This window comes from Myxocyprinus asiaticus, chromosome 30, assembly GCF_019703515.2.
Source record: "Myxocyprinus asiaticus isolate MX2 ecotype Aquarium Trade chromosome 30, UBuf_Myxa_2, whole genome shotgun sequence".
NCBI classification, from domain to species: Eukaryota; Metazoa; Chordata; class Actinopteri; order Cypriniformes; family Catostomidae; genus Myxocyprinus; species Myxocyprinus asiaticus.
Window position 1 is genome coordinate 13,279,793 of NC_059373.1, and position 23,921 is coordinate 13,303,713.

Sequence of the window (23,921 nt, forward strand, 5' to 3'; positions counted from 1 at the left end):
AAATACCAATTAAAATGTAAATAATCCGCAGATTTATTATTACTAATTCACACTTTAAACACTCAAAATAATGAGATAATAATGAGAAACAGAATAAAATGAGTAATATTCTTTCAATAGGTCTTTCAACCTGTTTTAATAGCTTACTGATTTTCCAGCATTTAAACAATAATCCCAAAGTTTCTCGTCAATTTTGTATGCTTTCAAACCCACCGGAATCACTATTTTTTCTTTTCTGATTTTTCAATTGCTTAGCTATGTGAACTCAATCTATGAACATTTCTAAATGCAATAATAACGCAGTACTTTTAAAGTTCACAAAATGAAAAGTGAACGCATGTGTTGTCCAGTGCAGGCCTAGGACCCTAACGTGTATCGGGTCATGTTTGAACCCCAACAACACTAGCAAGAAGAATGCTTCTCCATCAAGACAACGAAATTACAGCAAGAGTGCAACTTCGTCCAGACGAGCCGAAACACACGATACAAAAGTTTGAAAACCAATATGCTTAGGCTATACAGTGTTTTACTGAAATTTCAGTTTAATAAGAATGCCTGATTCTTTAAACTTTACAGCAGATGCAATCCAGAGTGCACGGGCATACTCAAAGAGTGTTCATTTCGAAAATGAGATTCAACAGACTGTTCAGTGTGGTGTGATTTGTGGGCTAGACGGTGCATTGACTTAATATGATGTAAAAAGACGCATGTCCCTGTTTACCTGTGATCCACAGACCCTAAAAATACTGTTTATCAGTGTCCGGTCCCACAACTCCAATTTTTGGGATATTTCCTGTTTAGTGAACGAGCTGTAGTAAATAAAACCGAAAGCCTGGTTAAATCTGCACCAAAAGTGACTGCATTAGCCACGTCTAAATTTGTAGTGAAATTAAGTTATTTTGTTCAACATGATTTATCTTTTGAAAACATCTACCGAAATAAATTATTTTAATCAATAATAAATGTTTTGTAATAAATGTTTTGAAATAACCACAAACAACTCCCATAAAAGTGTGTTTAGCGAAGAAGCTCTGAAATAAGAGCATATAGGTACTAATATTCGGCTATAAAATTAATAAATCTTTTTTATTAATCATTTTTCAAATGTAACGATGAATCGCCAAAATATGAGTAAAAAGTAAAGACTGAGATTTTGGGATTGATTTAGGCTACGTTTTAAATAATGTGTCATGTTAATAAATTAATTTCTCGATTAGAAAACCAAAAGATGCTATTTTTATCCAAAATGTGTATCTTAATTGCTTTGTTTTCCATGCACAAATAATGGTGTCTTTATTGATAAAGACACTATGATATAAGGCAATGATATAACATAAATGCGTGTGCCCATTTAATGCTCGGTCACTTGCCATTGTGTTAACGTATGTTGAGTTTATGTATTTATTTATTTATTTATGAAGGTAAAAACTGTTGCAGAGTCTAATATTTCTTCTAAAAATTAATTGATGTTTGTATTATGTTTTTTTTATTTTTCCAAATTTTCAATTCAGTGGAGATTATGGAGATTGTGTGCATTTGTAGCCAACATATTGAATAAATAAAGCAATGTATAATTTCCCTGATGACGCATTCTAATAAATTTTTATAGACGATAAAAAAACGAGTTAACCGTTTTCTCGTTGGTTTAGACTTCATCGGTTAGGCATAAGTGTAAAAAATAAAACTCTCGCTCTCACCTTTAATCAGAATTAATTTAATCAGCATTAATTTCCTTTAACATTGAACAGTAAAACATTCCAAGAAGAGACACTTGATTCGTCTCGTGTTATCGCATGGACAGCGACACTCGCTTGAATAATAGCCTATTATATAAGCATTGTTTTGAAGTATTAAGATATAAAGTTTGTGTAATTACAAGGAAAATGGTTTAAAAAAAGTCAAGTCAGTGGTATAGCCGTATAGCACCTGAATGATAAATGCCATGTAGATGCTCACGTGAGGATAGGGTGGCACACGTTATGGTGTGCCCAATTCACATAATGTGTAATGCTGTTTACTGAATAACCTTTTAAATTATTTAATATGTAATATAAGAGTTAGTACATTGTAAAGATAATGATTAATGAAGTCCATCCTTGAAACGAATAGAGTGAGGCAGGCAGTCGTCAGCGTAGCGTTTGTTGCATGCTTTCTGGTTGGTAAAGGCTGTTGGCAGTAGGCATGGCTCAGCAGCACAGATGAGGTGAACCAAAGCTGGATCTAACACAGGATTTTGTGATGAAACCTAAAATCAAAGTTATGATTGTTACAGCAAGCAAAGAAGTGTGTGGTGCATGATCGTACTGTGTGCACACTTCTCAAACAAAGCCTTGGGAATCACTTTAAAAAGATGGAAGATTTAATGGAGGTGTTAATTAAATATATGTATAATAAATGTGGTCTATATGTGGTATACATTTACTTAATTAAAAAAGAATGTCAAGCATCGAGCAAAACCTAACAATGTGCTAACATTGTCCACTTACTGTAGCTAATCAAAACCGCTCTCTGTGCACGCCAAGGTCAAGTTCAAGTTGGGCACAGTTGTTACACCTCTAGAGGAAGTGCAGGAAACACTAGGGGCAGATCTTGTCGAGTCAATTTGCGACCAGGCCTCAGATTTCCTTCTAATCAGCACGCACAAACAAAGAGGTGCGAACAGTTTAAGCTATTTAATCCTACTTAATCTAACAACGTCAAGAAACTTGTCAAGAAAAAAACAAGACCAGATGAACTACAGAGCCTTATAATCAATTAAATAAATTACTTGTAACAAGTTATGCTTGGAGCTCAACGTAGACTTAACGTAGAGTCATTGGCAGGGTCAGTCGTTGATTCAAAAAAACTTTATCAAATTAAAAATACTCTACAACAGGAAAAACAAATAACTATTTACATAGAGTTGCTTTTCAAGTAATGAAAGCCGAGTAAAAATGTGTTTTCAAAATATTTTCAAGATACGATTTCTCAGAAAATTTAGACATGCTGAAATTTCGAAAGTCACGAAAGGTTTTGATATTTGGTGTAGTGTGTGTAGTGTAGTGTAAATATATGCAACGAATAGCCTATATGCAGTACTATCCTAGTACAGACTTGTTGCAACCCGTTCTCACTCCCGAGGCGTCAAATACTGCCGCATGTGCAAGAGCCCAGCGCGTCAATCTACAGAAGCCAAAAGCACCCTCTGGCGTCAGTATCCGACGCACTCAGAGGCAGTCTAAAAGGGAGGCGTCATGCCAATCTTAGTATTGCGTGTGTTTAACCGCAAAATGTTTTATTATACTTATATAATATATCAGTGTGGTAATATTACACAATCATGTCGATTATTTTAGATCCCCTAACCCAGGCCCATTCCTGAACCTAAGCAATTAGCAATGTGGTTTCGTGTTTAACATCGTTGATAATTGGTTAGGTTTAGGGATGGGGTTGGGTTGGGTAAATTTAGTAACAAAAACTTACATTTACATTACACCATATTTTAAATATACTTTTAAGCACCCGACCCCACTATTATGCCTAAACCTAACCAATTCTCAACCATATTAAAGACATAACAAGCAGATAAAAGTAGAGACACAATCACTTATTTAACATACAAATGATACAAAAGCATTGTGTGAGGAACAGAGTGAACGCCGGGGGACCGCGAAATAAAAACTTACATTTGGGTCTGTTCTTCATACAAAGAAATCGGAGTGCATGGGAAACACCTAGAACTGAATAGGTCACTTCAGCAGAGCAGAATGTGTATATAAAATAACTAATTTAACATTAACCACTGTAAAATAATACATGTTGCTGATTAAACATTATCATTGTGAATAAACGTGGCTGATTTCAAACATACTGAAGATCATACCCCTACATATCATGTCAGAATGACAAAATTCTACCCCAACATATAATTTGACAATGGATGCGTCGGAAACCAACACACTCTCACGGCGAAATCGTCAGGATTCATAGGACTTTTCTAAATTTGGCTAATTCGTATGATATCCTCACTGCACTCCTTTGAAATCCTACGACTTTCACTACAGCAAATGACGTCGCTTGACATCGTTTCCATTTAATACGTGACAATTACTTGCTTCTGTCACACACAACAGCTTCCTGTTTACACACTCTACTGATTAAGTTTAGATAAGGGTAAGGGCATAATATTAATAAGTATGTCCTTAAGGCCTTGTGTGTGGAACATTAGACATATGTGAATTTGTTTCACGTGATGAAGTCGTGCGAGTTTAAGCGAACAACATTGTGCGAGACCATACAAAATAGCCAACTTGTAAATTATGCACGAATTTTCATGAGATGCCATAGCGTGCTTATAGCGTCCACTTGTTGACGCGCTGGGCTTTTGCACAAAATGCAGTATTTGACGCTTTGGGAGTAAGAACGGGTTGGTATGAAAATATATGATTAATATAATACTGTATCTAACGCAAACTTTCACATTTGTTTGAGACAATTACAACTGTGTAGATATAACATATAGACGACAGAAAGCTTCTGGGGGTTGGTTTCCACAGGAAAATGACAAATATCTCAATGTTTAAAGTTCAAGGACGCCTGCAAGGACCGCCCACAAAAAGGTTTATTGGTCGTTTAGGAATGAGCCACAAGGAATATGGTCCAAGTTTGTGAGTCACACTTCAAGGCATGTCAGGCCAAACATATCCAATTAGTTCAGTAAATGAACTTGATAAAATAAATCACTTAAAACAAACTGTTCAACAAATCCAAAAAATTGCTCTATGTTTACAATGCAGTCTAGCTTCTGTTTGATATACACCTTAGAGGGGCCTTGTTTTAGTTCCCTGTAAACGCCCATGAATATAGGAGGGAATCTATCCTTTAGAGAGTTGCTAATACTTTATTGACCCCAAAATATTAGCAGAGTATTACTTGTCAAATGCTTGTTTATCTTTTAAGAGTCAATGCTGGAGAGAAACATCACGACAAATGTCTGAGAGAGAGAGTGAGTGAGTGAGTGAGAGAGAGAGAGAGAGAGAGAGAGAGAGAGAGAGATTGTAAACAAAATCAAATAACCAAGCAACTGGAAGTATTAGAATTGGCAGTCAAAGATAGTCAAAACCCAAGACTTTCCCATTACTGAAAAGACTAAATTAAAACTCTAAGGTAAAATATATGACCTTGGCTGGGCTTCCCAAAGAACTAAGTAGAACGTTAAGAGCACTTAAGTAGTACTCAATCTCTAAGACTCATTTCCCAAAAGCAACATTATCTAAGTAGTTCGTAAAAAAAATTTCGTAAATTAACGAGAGCTTTGAACCGCTCTTAAATCCATTAAGTGCAATTTAAACATGTCTTTCTGGAATCTTTCACAATTTATCAAAGGCAGTGGGACATTTAATAAATTTCATTAATATATTTTGATCATTGGAAAGGCACTGTAAACTATTTCAGAGGATAAAAAAAGTGCTGAAAAAATCACTATGAAATCAATAGGCAGTCTGCGCATGCCACGTGATAGGTCTAAATTTACAAGACACGTAATACAGTATAACGTTATATTAGCCTTCTTAGATAAGCATAATTGTAATGGCAATCAAAAGATGACATGTTCTTATTAAACAGATTTTTGAAGAAGACATATGTGAGTAATGTGACCATGCAGATTAAACTTAAATAAATATGCCTTAATAAATAATTAAAATATGGTTAACAGAAGATTAGACCATGAGTGTGCAATGAGAGATTCCCTCTCTCTCTCCCTTTCTCCCCCCCCTCCCTCTCTCTCTCTCTCTCTCTCTCTCTCTCTCTCTCTCTCTCTCTCTCTCTCTTCATCCTCCTCCTCTTCTTTTTACCTCCAGTGGCTGGTTCAAATCGGCTGCCTATAGTCTTTTTACAAGGCAGTAACAAATTGGATGATGCATAATGGCAGTAAGGCTACAAGTACACAGTACCTTGAACTCTAACCAGATGATCTATTAATATTTAGACAGGTCTATGAGTAGTTCAATACTGATGCCCATCATTTGAATCCTGTTCTGTGTGCATTTGTTTAGTTTCCAGCCTAAGGAACAAAACTTCAGGCTACGTGAGAGCCCCTTATGATTCACATAGCGTAAATTCACGTTACATGCATTTATTGCGTCACTTGCATTAATCTCTATGACAGAGCATCAATATATTTGAAACTCTGTCTTACTAAAGTCATAATTATTTTTTTCTTTAATTAAATTCTGTAATAGTTAGGTAACACATTTCGGAGCCTCGACAAGGTTACAAACAACTTCCAATTTTGTCAGTATTTCCATCATATTTTCATTTTGAGAAGACAAACACCTGGACATACTGGCCAAAGTGATTAGCACATTTGGACTGGACAGCTCCTGTAACGAAGCACTTAATTTCTACTTTATAACGAATGATCTACATGCTGGTTTGTGAAACAGTCTTTACTCCACCGTAAAATAACGAGAGACGTTAGTTAAGATGATCGTTAAAGCTTAAGTTGCAACGTTATCGGGAAACCCAGCCCTTATTATATCGATGTACACTGAAAGCAAATGCCATGTGAAAATTATGACAAAAAAAACTAGATATCTTTCCCAGGAGCGTGGAGTGAGGATTGCTATTTAAGGCCAACATTGTTCAACATACACATCGATGAACTAGCAACCAGTCTGGAATGATCTGCTGCCCCTGGAGAGAAAAGCTGAATGTATTGATTTAGCAGCAGAGTATGTGTTCTCCTGTCATGATCTGAAGGAGAGAGAGTGACCCCTCACTAAATACTAAAAGTGTCTGTTTAATTTAATTTTACTCATTGCTCTCAGTAGTTACTTCTCTTTACAATTTGTGCACTTAACTGTATGTTGTTTTAAGTATGTAATAAATGTTTTATTATTTATTTATTTATTTATTTTTATTACTGTTACAGAATGCTTTGGCAACATTGTACATTGTATACAGTCATGCCAATAAAGCTCTGAGAGGATAGTAAGGTAGAGGAAGATGTGATGGAAATGGATAGGGCAGGCTGCCTGTGGCTGCAGCATGGCTCATCATGTAAGTGTAAAAGGCGGGGTCTGCAGGATGCGGCCAAGTCATGTGTGTGTGTGTGTGTGTGAGAGAGAGAGAGAGAGAGAGAGAGAGAGAGAGAGAGAGAGAGAGAGAGAGAGAGAGAGAGAGAGTAAGTGAGTGAGAGAGAGAGCCCTCATCTCTTCTAACAGGCGAGGGCGCACGAGGACAGCTTTGATGGTTCAGTGAAGTACTGTCACTACTGCCACACCAATTTAGCATCTGACGTCACTCTCCAACATGCGTGTCCAGCTCTCTTAAAAACAGGGCGGTTATGTGCTCAAGCGCTTGTAAAACGTCCCCAGATTTCCCACGCGCTAATCGACAAGGAAGAACATTTAGACGAAGACGGCTAAAAAGACGGCAGAGTTGATCTGTAGGCTACTGGCCACCTCTTCACCAAACATGGTCACTTGCTCTGCAGGTTACACCATTTACTCTGTCAAAGAGATATGTGCTGTTAACACGCCATTGAGCTTGTTTTCAGAAAATGTATCAATTTTAAGTGGTGGTGGGGTTAACTAAGATTGAGCAGTTGAGCTAATTACATCGTTCTGTTCTACCGCTGCCACTGTGGTTCAAGTGTTATATGGAAAGTCTTATAGTTGCAGCCGGGTGTATTAAACGATGAAACGATCGGGTTGAGAAGTAATATCAAGTTTAAACCCATTAAGCCGATATTGTTTAAAGCTATTCACTTCATCACGGCTTGTTGTGAATTTTACTGCCTGAACTCCGACATCAAAACGGAGGAGGGAGAGGCCTCCTCACTGAAAACAGCTAGTGCACTGCTTCATCTGTGTATGTATCCGACAGAATCGTCTACTGGAGCCCTAAATCAAACTCATAAGCCCCACTACAATTAAAGTGTTGTTTTTGTCAGTGATCAAGAGGTGACATGTCCAACATGTGCATTTGGCAACATGTCCATTCAGTGGTTTTCATTTTATTTATAATAATAATAATAATAATAATAAAAGGAATCTTAAAAAATCCATAAGTCAAACTCAGATAGAAAATATAGGTGAACAATATAAAAATAACATATTTTTTTTAACAGATCTTTTTTTTTTATGCATTTTGTAACGACACTTGATGGGCTAGTTTTTGTTGACTATTAATTTTTATCGTTTCCTTCTTTTCTGTCCATTCTGCTGCAAACCACATCACTTTTAATTTTTTGTTGTTGCGAAATCCCTTAAATAAATATGATCAAATAATTAAGATGTTGTAATAATTATGACAATGGACCTGTAGAGTTCAAACTGAAACATGTTAAATACTATTCCAGAATATCTGATGAAACTGGACAAGCTGCATTTCGCCAGTAGACGGTGAGGATATTCGTTGTTGGCGCGGCTCAAACAAATCTAATTAAATGTCAAATAGTCTGTTATTCTTACTTCTGGTCACGGGGACTTGACCTTTTTGCACTTTACTTGACACCACTTTGGAAGATCGAGTTAGGGCAAAAGAAAAAGAGAAGGGAAGGGAGGGTGCACGAAAGCGTGACTGAGATGGTGCGCGAGAAGAAAGGTTGGAACGTGTTGGCTACTTCAAAAATTACGCTGCTGGAGGAGAGACAGCCCTCCTCATCTTTTGAATATTCTCATTCAGCTTGACGTCTTCCAACGCGCTCTGACCGTGCTGATCATGGAGAAACATATGCTAATGTATTCCGAAAGGCTGCCATTATGACTCCTTCCCATACGAGTGAGCTCAAGACAGGGAGATAATAGATAGGGTTTGACCATATCTGCGTTTTATGACATTATTCAAACTATTTTTTTTTTTTTAAAGCCTCTATCCATTCTATTTTAGGAACTTAAAAAATACCATATGGTCTTTTACTTCTCTTGAGACCTTTAACCAAATTATCTAAATTCAGTGCAAAAAAAAAAAAAAAAAGGTTAACATTTGAAATCAGTGAAACTAAAATGGTTTTGGCATGCATCCTCTAAGGAAACACAGTTTTTATAAAAAGCCCAACATATAGAACAATGCTTTAAAGAGAACGAAAATGGACTAAATTGAGTCACACACAATAACTTAGCTTGACATTAAAAGGGACGAAATCACTTAAACTACCCAACCAAGCCTAAGAAAATATTTACCAGAATGTGTGCGAATTTAAAGTGAATCTTTGCGATTTGTCCTGTTTTTGGTGTCCACAGTGTTTTGTTGTCTCTGGTGTAGCCTTGAATTAACCTCTGTTTCTGCTAGACCGCTCATCGCTCTGTTTATTCACTCCAAATCGACGCGTGGCGTCACTGAGCCTTCTATTATGACGACTGCCCTATTAAGAATGACAGAGCTTGAGGAGAGAAAGGGCAATGGTGATCTCTCCCAGAGCTCGTGCTGCACTCTCGAGCGCTCGCATCGCATAGCTCCTCGTCTGCTGCTCCAAACTGTCTTATAAACCTCTGGAACACATGGACCCCTGTTCTTGTCCTTCGGTTATGGACAGCACTAAAGACATGGTGATGCGCGCTGAGGGTGGTCAGACTGGTACTCTGTCTGCCAAAACTGGCTCAAATTTGTCGGAAGCTACTGGAGACCCCGTGCGAGAGCAACCGGACAACCTGATTCACCAGAACAGCCTAAGCCCCGGCTCCGTGCCTTACTCGAGAAACCTAGTGGAAATAGCTAATAAGGGACATCCTGCAAAGTGCGGAGATGTGACATTTGCTAGCAAGCCCTCTGCGCCGGGTAGAGAGTTGACAGACACCCCTAATAAAGAAGCCATCAGCTCAGATGCGGAATCGGACCTCTATGAGGAAATAGATGTCAGCTGTACTCCCGAGAGCATGGATTACCCGAGTGGACAAGGTAAAAATAAAAATTGCTCATAGTATTTTTTCTTAATTTATCTTTATTTATTTAGTTGCATTTTCACCTGCTGTTTGTAAGTTTTCGCTGAGTGACAAACCATGCGTTAATGAACATGTTATGAGGTCTGATGTGTTGTGTCGCCCACTGCTTAAGAGCGCGTTCGATTGTCAGCTCCTCTTATCTCATTGCTTTTCGAATTAACAAGTCAATTACAAGGCCACCGTGTATCTGAGGTGTTGTCCAGGCATATAACAAGTTGCCAAATCATTTTACACCAATCTGCAACATCTTAAAAACTGTTACGTTTTTCGTTTAGTAAAATCAAAGGCTTTATTTAAAAAAAAAAAAAAAAAAAAAAATGTTCACAATGTTCACACGTAGTAAATACAATTATATATATATATATTTATTAATTAACCGTGATGGTGTGATCCATTAAACGCTTCTCCGCGGTGCCTCAGATGTTTTATTTGTCCCCATTTAGAATTAGGCATATCATTTAAAGCAAGTAATGCAACAAGGAAAGAAGGAATTGGCTAGTTTTTTATATTTGTATTATTTTATAGAATGCATAAGCTCATGTCCTCGGAAGTGCATATTCATTTCGATTAGATTTTTTATTAAAGCCGGTATTTATTTGGTTTATACTATAAAAATAATAAATATAATATAATATAATATAATATAATATATGTAGAGAGATTGAGAGATTGAGAGATATTTTTTTTAGCTTTTCTCCAGTGGTTTATCAGTCTCCAGTGCAATTATTTAAGCTATCTGTGCGAAATCTTTTTAAGACTGCTAATATCACAGATATCTTATTGATCTCAGAAGCATCTTGTTATAAATGTTTTGTGTTATCATGCAGCTAATATCATGCAAACCAGCAATTCAGTATGTACGTTTTTTCAAATAATCTGGTATGTAATGACATTGCAATAGTTGTTGGAAGTCTTAAAAATCATTAATGTCTTTTTTCTGTAAGGACCGGAAACGGGCTCGCCGAACCATGGCAAAGAAGTAGGCGTGGACAACAGTAAGGTGGGTTCAGGCCCAGGGGCTCTCAACTACGGTTCTGACCAGATGCGACGGTATCGAACAGCTTTCACGAGGGAGCAGATAGCACGACTGGAGAAAGAGTTTTACCGGGAAAATTACGTGTCCAGGCCACGTAGGTGCGAGTTGGCGGCTTCCTTAAATTTACCGGAAACAACCATCAAGGTATTGCACTTCGCACAAACCTCTAATTCTTTTTTAAAACATAACATTTTACATAATTATTTTAATGAGAATGAAAAACATTTCATAAAGATGATCAGCGAACAGCAAGGAATGTGAAAACCTACCAAGCTCGAGTCCTCCACCAGAAATTCTGACAGATCAGACGATCGTGAATGTAAAAAAATAAAAAAATAAAAAAATAAAAAAGTTTAATAACAATACGGAATTATATTATATCATTATATTTATACTTACATATAGGCCTGACCTGTTATTTGCTTTATTAAAAGTGCATTGCTCACAGTTCGTTCCTTTGCCAATATGGCTTTGGTTACATTCAAAAGGCCTCAGTCATTATACTACCATATAACTGTATTTGCTTGCTTTTTGGTAACAGGTTTGGTTTCAAAACCGTCGTATGAAGGACAAGAGACAGCGGCTGGCGATGACTTGGCCGCATCCTGCAGACCCCGCCTTTTACACTTACATGATGAGCCATGCTGCAGCCACAGGCAGCCTGCCCTATCCATTTCCATCACATCTTCCTCTACCTTACTATCCTCTCAGCGGTGTGACTGCAAGTTCAGCCTCTGCCACCGGGGGTCCATTCTCCAACCCTCTGCGCTCGCTGGACAGTTTTCGGGTTCTTTCGCATCCATATCCGCGTCCTGAGCTGCTGTGCACCTTCAGACACCCATCACTGTACCCCAGCCCGGGTCATGGGCTTGGTCCCGGGGGAAGTCCATGCTCCTGCCTTGCCTGTCATGCTGCCAGTCAGTCAAATGGTCTCCCACAGAGGTCCAACAACGCAGATTTTTCGTGCTCGCCCACGACCAGGACTGAGGCCTTCCTAACGTTCTCGCCAGCAGTCCTAAGCAAATCATCTTCAGTCTCGTTGCACCAAAGGGAGGAAGTGCCACTGACCAGATAAGACTATAGCAAAAGGCTACGGATTCTTCGATTACTATCCGGATCAGCTTTGGGCACTTTGGCAATATTTAATAAGTTAACGCATGAACGACCCAAAGCACCATGCACAACACAAAAGCAACCTGCTTAGATAAGGTTTCAAACTGTGGATGTTTTCCAGTTAAGAAGCTATTTATTGTGCAAAAAGGGCCTATTTTTAACACTGATAGGCGACGGACGTTTAGTTTAAATAATCTTTGGGGGAAGTAGATATTCATAAAAGAGATGTCATATTAAAGCATATAAATCTGAAGGATACCCTGTCAACAAAATGTGATATAGGAAATGTATTTGTAAAAACCGGAATGACTGGAGGATAGCGCAAAGGCTTTCTCAAAATGTATACTCTCTTACCCCATACAAATTGACCCAGATGCAGTTTCTTTCACATTAAAACCATGTTTTTCATCTTGCTTTTTTAACAAGGGGATTTGTTAACCGAGCAAGTTTGACTCATTATTTCTCCTCCACGAACACCCGGTCCCGGTAGCACAGCGAAATGTGCAGATGCGAGGGAAATTAAGGAGTGATGTATTCGGAAGGGAAAAATTTTGAATGTTGAATAATGATAATGCTGCACGCCTAGAGACTTGTCTGCCAAACCGGTAACAAGGCGCCAGGGGACCGGATTAAGAAGCTCCATGCGAGGTTTGCTGGCTTGACGGGTGACGATGCGCTAGAGATCCATTGGACAAACATGCGGCAAATTGGGGCAAAGCAGAGATGCCTATCTCACCAGCATAACATCAGCTGAATACTTTTACCAACACCTCCATGCCGTGCCATCTCCTTGCTTTCGCATCACCATCTTTCATGCAGTTAACAATAAAAATGGGCTACAAGATGCTGAATCAAACAAAAATTAAAACGATGGTATTTATGGACATCAGACATGGCATTATTTATTGGTCGTATTGGTTGTAATGTATTTACTTTTTTTGTATTTAAATTCAATTCTTATATCATCCAGTATTCATTTTTGTATTAATGTTCACACTCGAGATCTGTCGAACATTCGCCATTTAGGTTTTTATATAGTGGAAATGCGCGAAAATGGTCAGAACTGTTCTGGTTAAATTCAGTTTCTTAATAAAGGTGTATTTTAAACGAAAATGGACAAGTGTATCAATGTGCATTCTCAAAAAGCTAGAACTACAATTTGGAAATATGTTATGCAATCATTTATGAAACACTGCAAGCACTACTTTTTCCGACGATTTTATAATTGAATTAGATTTGTTCACAGATGTTTCTTTTAGACATTCTGGAAGCTAAACAACAGGGAAATAAGTCCTATGTTTCTCTCAAAAACATGCTCAACCTGTCTCATACAGAGAACGAGAATGAAGAGGCAGCCATAAGGCATCAGAAGCCAGCAACATAACGAAAGCACAAGTTAAATCCTAAACATAAATGACCATACGGATTTGCTATCAAATTACAGTATGTTGTCACCTTTGTCTCTAATATGGCTCTTAATTTTGATCTGCAACACTGAAATGATGCTGTCTAATAGGCTGGGTATGAACGGACAACTTGATCTAAACGAACGACAGTTTTTGACAGTTAAGCAGTCCCCGCTGTTAATAAAAAGAATGAAATGTCTTTCGGATATGTTGGAATGCAGAAAGACCGATTATGCTTCCATAAGCTGGGTTGGCCCAGTAATTGTGGCACCTGGAGCGGCAAATTGAAACTTTCTTGACATAATATTTGGATATTGTGTCTTACCATCACAAGCTGGCTTTAATATGTCAAACTGCTAAAGCAAAAGCTGAGAATATTAAAATATAAGATTCAAAGATTTGCAATTTTGCTTGCACCCAGCCAAGAGAGATAAAAAAATAAAAATAAAATAATAATAATAATAAATATTAATAATAAAAATAACAATAATAATTAAAGAACAATTCTAACAATAATAAGCTATAGCTCTTTTTCCCCTTCATGAACCGCGTGCCAGTGCAGCAGTTTCTTCCTAGCCTGTCCTTTTCAGTCACTTTTAACCATATAGCCATATGCTTGAAGGGACATTTTTTTTGTTTGAAAGGTTTTTTGAAATATTTAATTTCTACTCTTTATGTCTTCTCATTTTACAAACAAATGTCAAAAATTGCTTGTGAATCGCCTGCCAAAACAATTCAGTCCCCCCGCCCCCCATCCACACACAAGCCTCCAGAAGGTCCTGGTTGCGCCTGTGATTGAAGGCCTTATTAGAATCAGTTCTTGTAAGTGTGACCACGTTGATTAAAATGCATAAGTTTGGAATAAAACGCCATTTAAACAAAGCAGTTAACTGAATTCAAAGACGGATTTATGCTCGGTGTTACATTAAATTACCAAAGGCGAAGCGAGGAAAATGACCAACGACTAAATTGACAATGAATAATAAAAATATAAATAGGACAACCATAGGGCTGATAATTTACCACTGTCCAATAAATGTTAGTTTGTTTGATACTTAATAGCTATGTGACATTTCATGTGCATATAGCCTACCCAAGGCCAATGTAGGCCTACTGAAACTGAGCATGTGGGATAAAAAACAACAACAACAAAAAAAAAAAAAACATGTCACTTTATATAGTTCTTTTCCAACACACTCTCACAGCGAAATTGTAAAGATTAGTACGACTTTGTATGACTAAATTTGGCTAATTTGTATGATACCATATGACTGCACTCAAATTAATTCCTAAGACCTTCACTACAGCCAGTGTCATCGCTGGACATCGTTTTCATCTAATAAGCTACAGTTACTTGCTTCTGTCACACACAGCAGCTTCCTGTCATGTTTACACACTCTACTGTTGGGTTAGGTTTAGATAAGGGGTTTGGGTAAAGGCATAATATTAATAAGCATGTCATTGACACCTGGTGCGCGGAACTCACGCTTACTTCCACATCATACATCAACCGGGCATTTGCACGATGAAATCCTACGAATTCATACGAACGAAATCGTATGAAATCATACTAAACAGCCAACTTGTAAAATATGTACGAATTTTCGTGACGGTAAACCGAGCAGAGTGGCTTTACTCTCAGCACTTGCATTGCAAGCCTCTATGGTCCACCTGCATTTAGGTTGTACGCCCAGCATCCTCTCTAGAAAATAAAAAGCCATGTTAAAATAAATAAATAAATAAATACAATCAATATTAGGCCATGAGCGATAAATCCCTACCAAGAGAGTTAAAGATCTAGGTCACTGTAAGACTTGTGAGAATGAGATTTTAGATCTCCTTTAATTTTATTTAATTATTTTGGAGCGACAGAACTCCATATAGGCTGGGGCGGTACCGTGCATCTGTTCGTGAGCGCTTCTCCAGGCGGCGACTGTTTAAAAGCCTGTTTACGTTCTAATTTACAGCAGACAGAGCGATGCGTGAATGGACCAGTCATTGCCTAATGATGATGAATAGGGAATTAATGCACAAGTGCACGGGACAATCTGAGCCTTCATCTGGTTAAATCCAATAGCATTAAGAAACTAGAGGTCACATTAAATCAGTTGACGTGTGTGAAAGTCATATTTTTCTGGCGTCTATCAACGTTGTTTACGGGGCAACGGAGACACTTCGTCCAGGCTGAGGAAACACCACATACACACTTTGAAATTTATAAGAGAGAACAAGCAGGATGGATGCAGTTTTGTTGGCAGAAAACTGGTTCGTTTTTATCTCTTCCTGTTTAAGTAGGCCTTACATGTCTTCGTTTATAAAATTCATTCAGTTTACCTTTTAATTATAAAACAGTGTTTATAGCCAGTCAGCTTGGGCCTAGGATGGGCTTCCTACATTGCAAAGCATAAGCTTCCTCCTTCCAAGTATAACAGATGAAGAGGGAAAAATCTCTCCAAAGCAGACTTAACCAGCCAACTTAAAAAAAAAAAAAAAAAAAAAAAAGTAGTATGATTTTTACCATTAAGATATATTTCTACTTGATCTTACTCTTAAATATGTATTTTGTGAATTACAAAAATTGATTAACCTGTTGATGTGCATGCTCCCTCGCCCCCTCCCCCCACTTTCCTTAAATTAGTTCACATTTACTATATAGTCTAGTCAAAGAAGAGTTCATAATGTTGACAAATTATAAAGATGTATAATTTGTCAACATTATGAACAATTTTGAACAGCACACTATATAGTAAATGTGAACTCATTTAAGCAAAGTAAAGTCAGGCCCATGGGTGGGGTCAATTAGCATCAACAGGTTAAAGTAGAGAAAGTAAAATTTGGAATAATTAACTGAATTTCAGGCAGTGGGGCTACTGTGAAACATAAAAAAGGAGACATTTATGCCAAGATATTTCATTTAATAATTTAAATTGTATTACATTTATAAAGTTTGGGATAGGTAGGCCTAATCATCAATGTCCTAAGTATTTCCTCAACATGTCTTGACAAAAGTGGAAATATATTTCATATACAGTTGTGCTCAAAAGTCTGCATACTCTTGGAGAATTGGTAATATATGTACCATTTTTAAAGAAAACATGAGTGAGCAGGCAAAACACATTTCTTTTATTTCTTATGGGATTCATATTCAACTGTAGGTTATAACAGAATGGCACAATCATAAAACAAAACATGGCAACAAAGAAAAAAATGAAATTACCCCTGTTCAAAAGTCTGCATACCCTTAGTTCTTAATACTGTGTATTGCCCCCTTTAGCATCAATGACAGTGTGCAGCCTTTTGTAATAGTTGTCTATGAGGCCCCAAATTCTTGCAGGTGGTATAGCTGCCCATTCGTCTTGGCAAAATGCCTCCAGGTCATGCAAAGTCTTTGGTCGTCTTGCATGAACCACACGTTTGAGATCTCCCCAGAGTGGCTCGATGATATTAAGGTCAGGAGACTGTGATGGCCACTCCAGAACCTTCGCCTTTTTCTGCTGTAACCACTGGAGAGTCAACTTGGCCTTGTGCTTAGGGTCATTGTCGTGCTGGAAAGTCCAAGAGCGTCCCATGCGCAGCTTTCGTGCAGAAGAGTGCAAATTGTCTGCCAGTATTTTCTGAACATGCTGCATTCATCTTGCCATCAATTTTCACAAGATTCCCCATGCCTTTAGAGCTCACACACGCCCAAAACATCAGTGAGCCACCACCATGCTTCACAGTGGGGATGGTATTCTTTTCACTATAGGCCTTGTTGACCCCTCTCCAAACATAGCGCTTATGGTTGTGACCATAAAGCTCTATTTTGGTCTCGTCACTCCAAATTACCATGTGCCAGAAGCTGTGAGGCTTGTCAAGGTGTTGTTTTTTGTGGCATTGGCACAGTAAAGGCTTTTTTCTGGCAACTCGACCATGCAGCTCATTTTTGTTCAAGTATCATCGTATTGTGCTCCTTGAAACAACCACACCGTCTTTTTCCAGAGCAGCCTGTATTTCTCCTGAGGTTACCTGTGGTTTTTCTTTGTATCCAGAACAATTCTTCTGGCAGTTGTGGCTGAAATCTTTCTTGATCTACCTGACCTTGGCTTGGTATCAAGAGATCCTTGAATTTTCCACTTCTTAATAAGTGATTGAACAGTACTGACTGGCATTTTCAAGGCTTTGGATATCTTTTTATATCATTTTCCATATTTATAAAGTTCCATTACCTTGTTACGCAGGTCTTTTGACAGTTCTTTTCTGCTCCCCATGACTCAGTATTTTGCCTGCTCAGTGCATCCACATGAGAGCTAACAAAGTCATTGACTATTTACACACAGACACTAATTGCAATTTAAAAAGCCACAGGTGTGGGAAATTAACCTTTAATTGCCATTTAAACCTGTGTGTGTCACCTTATGTGTCTGTAACAAGGCCAATACTCAAGGGTATGTAAACTTTTGATCAGGGCCATTTGGGTGATTTCTGTTATCATTATGATTTAAAAAGGAGAGATACAACTATGTGATAATAAATGGCTTCATATGATCACTATCCTTAAATAAAAGACAGTTTATTTGCATGATCAGTCATATTTTCAAACTCAATGCCAAAATTTCACAATATCTGCCAGGGTATGCAAACTTTTGAGCACAACTGTATCTCTATGTGTCCTTTGGCTCCAAATAAGGCTGCAAATACAAAAGTATAACTCTTTGTTAGCCTCTCAGCATTGTAAACAATCAGCAGTATTCTTCAGAGCAAAGAACTAAATGTGTTGGGTTATGGTTAGGGTGTTTTTGGGAGAAAAAGAGAGTGCAAGTCCCAATGATCATCATAGCATTTATACTGTTATATGTAGTGTTTTGGGGTGCTGTCACTCTCTGTCAGCCCTTCTTTGCCCTGGTGCTTTACAGTAAGCAACCCACATTGTCTGTAGAAAAGTCTTAATAAACCTCTGCTATAGTTTCACTTTCTGCTGTTAATTAGACAAACATTCCACTGTTAGCAGTCCTTAATGGTGTCAGATATATAGCCAACTGAAATTACATATTTAGTGCTGAATAGATCACCATGTTTTTTTATTTATTTGTTATGGTCATTTTCACCACAGAGAGCCATAAATAATTTTTTTTGCTATAATCACCTGGTAGAGTTATTCTCCCAGACTCTCTCATTCTATCTCTCTTTTTTTTTTTCTAGATAAGCTGTCCTCTCCAACAGCTGCAGTTGTATTAGTTGCTCCGTCTAGCTCATCATTGCCTATACTGATGGATTTACATATCAGAGGAGCAGCAGCTCGATGCCCTCACATTCTTCATTTACTACTGTGAGAGGGAGACAGAGGGCTAGCAATGTGGTTAACCTGGTCAATGCTTAGAGCTGAGATGCAGCCAGAATACCACATATGGGCTGGTCTGCAGACCCAGCATAATGTATGAACCATTGGATCATTGATTTTCTTTAAAAGAATGTTCTGTTAATAAAATTGATCGAAGTGCCTGTATATAGTTCCATGTGTATCTTACTGAAAAATCTGAAAGTGTAGCTTCAAAGAACATGAACAATTTTTCAAAATCACTAAAAGAATTACATGCTTATAGTACTACCTTGACAACATTGGCTCAGGATGTAAAAGCTTCAAATTCCAATTTGGTGTTTGCTCTGTTACGTGACAGTTAAATTCACATATCAAGCTGCACATGGGGCTGCTCTGATTGCAATTATGGATCCGGAGTTATAAGAAAAAAAAAAAAAAGTTTATCATCAAATCTCAAAACACAAACTTATTACAACTAAAAGAAGGAATCCAAATTGAATTAATTTCCTTTTATAATGGTATTTGAAACACTGACATATTACCTTGTAAAACATACAGTAGATGAGTTAAACTTGGATTTTTTGCAAGAAATGTGTCGTTTCAATCACCATCGTAAAGATAACCTTTCTGTGTTGATTTTGGCATTATACTGTATTTTACTAGAGCTACAGTGCCGTTAAAATTTTGCTCCCTTTCTTTCACTGAATAGTTTCACACAATCAAATAAAAGTGTAGTTTTTTTAATTATTACTTCATTTAATAGAATAAGTCAACAATTACCATTGGCCAGGTTGATTAATCAGATATTTGTTACCGCTTAATTGGTCGGTTAACAGTTGTTTATTGAAATGTATAAATACTGTGTAGAATAGGTGTTTATTTGTGTAAAATAAGTGTTTATTACATTTCAGCAATTTTTGCTGTTACTGAATAGTATTACTACATGGTTGTTGGCATTACATCAGCCATCAGCCACCTTGCTCTCTCGGCATTAGAATCAGCATCGCCCATTGCAAAACCCATTTTGATCAACCATTAATTACCCCTATTGCCCCTGGGGAAAATAAATTGCCCACTTAATCTTGAAACAAAGAAATCAACTAATGTTTAGTTTACATTGAGGTGACTGAACACAACCACACTTGACTTTGGGGGAAAAAATTATTGTTGAGATATTTCAGTCTTGAAATGGATACAATGCCATTAGTAATGTTCTTGAACTCCATCGAACCACAATGGAAGCCATTACCTCCAAATGGAGAAGACTTTGAGTAGTAGTGAATATTCCCAAAAGTGGTCAACCTGCCAAACTTTCTGCAAGGGCACAGTGGCACCTCATCAAAGAAGACCAAATTATCCTAGAAAAACATTCATTTCCAAACAACTGTGGGTCTGTCTAGCATCTGGTTATGTCAGTGTTCATGTGTCCAACAGAATGAAAGTGATTGTGCAAAAATTGACTAGGAAACACCTGCTCACCAAAAGAAAACTCATCTCGTACTCGCTAAGCACCTGGATGATCCTCAAGGATCCTCAAGTGATACTTTTTGGAGGATGCAAGTCTTCCTATATCTGGTGTAAAGTGAAAACAGCTTTCCACTGTAAGAACATCATAACTACAGTGAAACTTAGTGGCAGCAGTGTATGGGATGGGTGTGTTTTGCTGCCTCAGGACCTGGATGACTGGCTATTATTAAAGGAAGCCTGAATTCGGCTATAAATCACATCATTCTTAATGAGAATTTCCAACCATATGTGTGTGAGATGAAGAGTAATGTCAAAGATGTAATTAGGTGAAACAGTAGGACACCTCTGAATGGAACATCTAAAATCTAAACCTAAAAAAATTAAATGTAAAGTTTTGAATTGCCTCAGTCAACCAAATTGGCCCAGTTGCTAGAGAGGGTAGTCACATGGGGAAACCTCCTCGTGGTCGCGATTAGTGGTTCTCACTCTCAGTGGGGCGCGTGGTAAGTTTTGCGTGGATCGCGGAGAGTGGCATGAGCCTCCACGTGCTGTGCGTCTCCGTGGTGTCATGCACAACAAGCCACGTGAAAAGATGCGCAGATTGACGGTCTCAGAAGCGGAGGCAACTTGAGGTGAGTAACCGCACCACCACGAGGACCTACTAAGAAGTAGGAATTGGGCATTCTAAAATGGGGAGAAAAGGGGATAAAATAAAAAAATAAATAAAAAATAAAATTAGAAAGTAAAAGTTCCCATTTAAAAATAAGCCCATTTTATTTGAGGCAATGTCTGAGGACATCTTATCAGGGTATCTTTCAATAACGATCACTCGGCGAGTCATGCTATAAACAATATAAAATCAATAGTCAAGGTCATGGTTGTCTAATTTTCAGATGGTGACCCCACCCCAATGTCTCTGCACTCTGAGCTAATACAGATAAACTACATATTCTCACCCCAAATGTTTAATCATTGTAACACTATAGTGCATTTGAAATATCCATAAGATTTAACTGACCAGGTCTTGTGTTCTCTTTTCAATCAGCCATTTTCCCCCCCGGTTTTTTTATATTAAAAGAATAGTTCACCCAAAAATGAAAATTCTCTCATTATTCACTTACCCTAGTGCCATCCCAGATGTGTATGACTTTCTTTCTTCACCAGAACTCAAAGATTTTTAGAAGAATATCTCAGCTGAGAGTCGCGTGGCGCCATGCGAGGGTCGGACGTGTGAACGGCGAGCTCTGCGCACTTTGCTAGTTTTTTAATACTTTTTGTTCATAAACCGGTGACCTTGATCCATAACTGTTCTATGAAGACAATATGTCAAAGAATTCAAAATCCTTGGGCTCTGGAGACATTAAAAGACACTTACATGCTCAAGCCAACATCCCTGACAGGGCCAAAGACTAGGGACTCAATTTGAATGGTGCAGCGGGAGAGATTCAGCGTCAACTGTCGAGCATGTCGGCAATGCTGGCGAAGGTCATTGCGGACTTGGAGGATCATGCTGTAATACGTCAATAGATCACTGCCATGGAGACGAAATTCTCTGAGTTGGTTTAAAAGAATGGGGGACGTCGAGAAACGGATCGATTATCTGGAGTCATCGGAGAGGGAATTAGCTGCTAATCCCCTAGAGACCAAGATAGACTTGCAATGCTTTTGGGAAAAATTGGAAGACCTTGAGAATCATAATCAGCGAAACAACATCCGAATTGTTGGAATTCCTGAGAACAAAGAAGGCAGAGATATCTTGAAATTCCGAGATGAGTTCTTTCTGAGTCTGCTCGACATAACAGGCCATAAGCCGGAAATCGAGCGAGCTCACAGGGTCCCAGCTCGGAGATCTGCTGAGGGAGACAGGCCCCAGTCAATTCTGGCCAAATTTCATCCGATAAAGACCTTGTGTTACGCGAGGCGAGGAGTAAAGGAAGGCTTTCTTGGAAGAACCACAACATTTTCTTGTTCCCAGACTTTGTGAATTCGACAAGAGAGAAACATGATCGATTCAAGGAATGCAAGAAACTCTTACATCAATGGAAGGTCGCTTTTGCACTGATGTTCCTGGACAAATTGAGAATAGATACTAAGGATGGCCGCAAAACATTTACATGCCCACAACAAGCATTGTCCTTCATAAAGTCAATGGAATGAGTAAGTTATTGTGTGATGCTCTTGATACAGCCGAGTGGACCTGACTCACTTGATTCACTTGACCCTCCGAGGAAGCTGAGTGCCTTCATTGTTGCTTTTTGTGTTGGTTCCGCCTAGTGGCTGGAGTTTGTTTTGTGAAGTAACACTCATTCGGGAAAGTCTGTGGAGGTATCTGCACGTTCTTTGTACTTACGCCTCCTATTGGATGGAGTTTGTTTTGTGGAATATTTCTTGCAAATCATTAGCGTGACTAGGGAATTTATTTTGTCATTTATATATATATATATATATATATATATATATATATATATATATATATATATATATATATTATTTTTTATTTTATTTTATTTATTTATTTTTTTTGGTGTGTGTGTGTTTGTGTGTGTGTGTGCTGGTTCCGCTAGAGGCTGAGCTTGTTTTGTGGACCTTCGGGACTGTTATGTGGATGAATCTACACGTTCCTTGTGTTTATCCGCCTAATGGCTGGAGTTTGTTTTATAGATTATCTTCTGTTGTGTAATTCGTAAAAATGTTTGTATAGAAACACTGGACTTGAGCAATCCGAAGGCAAAGTTTTCGCGGGGGCTCTCGTAGTAGTACATGGGCTGTTTGAGTTTAGAAGGATGGACACCGTTTGGCGCTGTCATGCGCGGGGTTAATGCGCACATTTTTCTTTTTTCTGTTTTTTTTTTTTTTCTGGGGAAAGTTCGGGGGTTGATTGTTGCACCAATGAGGAATGTGGTCTTTATAATTTTATTTTTGACACACAATCTATTTTTTCTAATATGTCAAAATGTCAGATGTTAATATGAGTGGATTGTCTCTCTCCAAGTGGAATGTGAATGGGTTGAGGCACTCCATAAAAAGAAGGAAGGTTATTTATTTTCTTAAACGTAAGAAATATGATATAGTGTTTCTTCAAGAAACGCATCTTTCCCCGCAGGAAGCTGAAAAAGTTGGGAAGATATGGGGTGGACATGGTTCCTTTAGTGCTGGCTCAAGTAAGAGCAGGGGAGTCATTACATTGATAAGAAAACATCTACAATTCAAATGTCTCAAACAGATTAAAGAAAAATTAGGAAGAGTCATTATTGTTTTAGCAGAAATTCAGGGGCAATGCGCCGAATGTCTTCTTATGGCCTCAGAAAATTGACCCGAATGAAATACAGATATAACACTATTTTGTCACGGAAGGTGGAGGTTTGGCTATTCAGGGCAAGACAGTCATATTTTGAGCCGGGGAACAAAGCAGAGAAGCTTTTGGCTAGATATATAAAGCAGAGAGAGTCTTTTTCTACCATTCACTCATTGAAAGCTGCTGGTGGTGAAATATTTACCTCAGCCATTGATATTAATAATGCTTTTAAATAATTCTATCTTGATCTCTATAGTTCCACGTCTTCGTGTACTGATGAAGGCATTAGAAACTTTGTGGAAAAATTAGAACTCCCTAAATTGATGAATGAGCAAAAAAATTCTCTTGAATCTGAGATAATCTTGGAAGAGCTTGGCGAGGT

General features: G+C 38.0%; 2 protein-coding genes across 2 annotated transcripts in view; one reads left to right on the top strand and one right to left on the bottom strand.

The window, feature by feature from the left end:
• Window positions 1-23,921, bottom strand: part of aste1b (asteroid homolog 1b) — a 311,837-nt gene that overhangs the window by 15,515 nt on the left and 272,401 nt on the right. The window lies entirely within an intron of this gene.
• LOC127421595 (homeobox protein XHOX-3-like) lies at window positions 9,513-12,037 on the top strand. The gene is made up of 3 exons (XM_051664740.1): window positions 9,513-9,882; window positions 10,871-11,106; window positions 11,504-12,037. Exons 1-3 carry the CDS (start codon window positions 9,513-9,515, stop codon window positions 12,035-12,037), a joined length of 1,140 nt encoding a protein of 379 aa, XP_051520700.1.

Bases quoted from the DNA above. Each gene is read 5' to 3' on its own strand.
- LOC127421595 (XM_051664740.1), top strand. From the start codon at position 9,513: ATGGACAGCACTAAAGACATGGTGATGCGCGCTGAGGGTGGTCAGACT. The intron at 9,883-10,870 runs GTAAAAATAAAA...TTTTTCTGTAAG, and splicing joins GGATTACCCGAGTGGACAAG to GACCGGAAACGGGCTCGCCG. The intron at 11,107-11,503 runs GTATTGCACTTC...TTTTGGTAACAG, and splicing joins TACCGGAAACAACCATCAAG to GTTTGGTTTCAAAACCGTCG.